A 1,840-nucleotide genomic window follows, 5' to 3' on the forward strand; every position below is an offset into this window, starting at 1 on the left:
CCTGACTGCTGATGCTCTTCTGTACTGCACCGGGTACAAGTACACGTACCCTTTTTTACACGAAGACTGTGGCATCAGGGTTGATGAAAATTTTGTCACCCCATTGTGGAAGCAGTTGATTAACATCCACCATCCCACCATGTCTTTCGTAGGATTACCCTCAAGGATTATTCCATTTCCATTATTTCATTTTCAGGTGAGTTAGAAATTCACGTAGAAAATATTGAATTGATATGAAAAAATCATAAATATGTTTTTTTTTTCATGAATGCATTTCTTTCATTATAACAATATAGTGATAATGGAATTAATAAATATTAAATTAATATTAAGATACAAGAGAGAAAAATCGAGAGTAGAATTGAATATTGAAAAATTTCTGTGAAATTATGATAGAACGGAAATGGAAAAATGTGATGAGTAATTTGGAGGAGTAATAACTGAAATGTAATTGCAGATTGGATTTTTCCTGTCTCTCCTAAAAGGGAGAATTGAACTGCCGTCGAAAGAAATAATGTTGATGGATACCAGACCCTCGGGTGAGAAAAAACATGGACACGTGCTGGGATCTCGCCAATGGGAGTACAATAATGAATTAGTGACTCTTTCGGGTGCTGTTGCCCTTCCAGAATTCTACGAGAATGGTTACACCTCGTGGACCACCCACAGGACAAATAATTTTCTCAAGTGCAAGGACTCGGAGATGATCATCGAGGCAGATGGCAAAACCGTGCGCTTTGTAATCGACACATAATTCAATTTTTTATTTTCTCATATTTTTTGTTTGAATAAATGACGATTTACCGGATGCCCGTGGCGTTGTGGATCCAATCTGTCAATTGAATGACATCCGTGTACACCCCGGGGGTGAATTTTTCACCGCAAACGTCTCCCCAGGATGTAATTCCAATTAAAATACTCTCGGTGTTGTAAAGAGGTCCTCCAGAATCTCCCTGATAAATAAATAATAAATGAGGACATAAAATCGAAATAAAAAAAGAATAGTTGTTGCAAAAAAAAATTTTTTTAATCATTGGATTATTGCCAATAATAATTCGGAATTAATTATCAATTATTTCAATGATACTATAATTTTTTTTTTCAATCTGCTTGCACTGACTAAAATATTTGACTGATTAGATGATTTTTTTGAATTAATGAGTAATCAGGAGAAATTACTTTGCAAGTGTCAGCCCCTCCATCTTGGTATCCATAACAAATATGTCGTGGGGTCACTCTGTACACGGCCTTGTAATTATCAATGCAATCAGCACTCGGTGTTCTCGGTACCATTGCGTACTTCAAGTTCTTCGAGGTCACATCATTATCGTCTTCCTGCGTCTGTCATTTTTCCATTTATCGTGTCAATATTTCAGATTTGAAATATTCAATAATTGAATAATCATCAAAAATAATAATAATTAATACCTCTATTATTTTTATTATTTCCCTAGAGCAATGTGAATCGAGAATACGACGGATTGAATCAAGTTATTGAATGAAATTTCGTGATCTATAAAAATTATCGAATTTTTTTTACCGGAACTGCTCCCCAACCGGCGATGCTAGCCCATTCTGTTCTCAATTCTTTATCACAATTGGGGGGTAATTCTATAGCTGCAGTTGTCTCACTCATCTCGAAGGGAGGATCAACCCTGAAAACTGCGATATCGTAATCCTGAATTGTTTCCTCGTATTTTGGATGAATAACTCTCTGCGTCACATTGTGCAAAACACCCCCGCTGTCCCTCTGCACAGAACCACTCCTCACTGTCACCCCAACCCCTGTCCTTAATTGAAAAAAAAATAAATAACAAAGCACCAAAAAATAATTCGATTA

General features: G+C 36.1%; 2 protein-coding genes across 2 annotated transcripts in view; one reads left to right on the top strand and one right to left on the bottom strand.

Annotated features, from left to right (window-relative positions):
* The window catches only part of LOC105267931 (flavin-containing monooxygenase FMO GS-OX-like 4), a 3,145-nt gene extending 2,337 nt beyond the window's left edge, over positions 1 to 808 (top strand). The window contains exons 3-4 of the mRNA XM_011307116.1: positions 5 to 196; positions 458 to 808. Coding sequence (XP_011305418.1) covers positions 5 to 196; positions 458 to 754 — 489 coding nt within the window. The 3' untranslated portion in view covers positions 755 to 808. The remainder of the gene's footprint in view (positions 1 to 4; positions 197 to 457) is intronic.
* Positions 737 to 1,840, bottom strand: part of LOC105267530 (trypsin 5G1) — a 1,572-nt gene continuing 468 nt past the window's right edge. The window contains exons 3-5 of the mRNA XM_011306453.1: positions 1,541 to 1,790; positions 1,180 to 1,341; positions 737 to 953 (exon numbers count right to left, since the gene is read on the bottom strand). Of these exons, the coding sequence (XP_011304755.1) occupies positions 801 to 953; positions 1,180 to 1,341; positions 1,541 to 1,790 (565 nt within the window). The 3' untranslated portion in view covers positions 737 to 800. The remainder of the gene's footprint in view (positions 954 to 1,179; positions 1,342 to 1,540; positions 1,791 to 1,840) is intronic.

This window comes from Fopius arisanus, unplaced genomic scaffold, assembly GCF_000806365.1.
Source record: "Fopius arisanus strain USDA-PBARC FA_bdor unplaced genomic scaffold, ASM80636v1 scaffold00002, whole genome shotgun sequence".
NCBI classification, from domain to species: Eukaryota; Metazoa; Arthropoda; class Insecta; order Hymenoptera; family Braconidae; genus Fopius; species Fopius arisanus.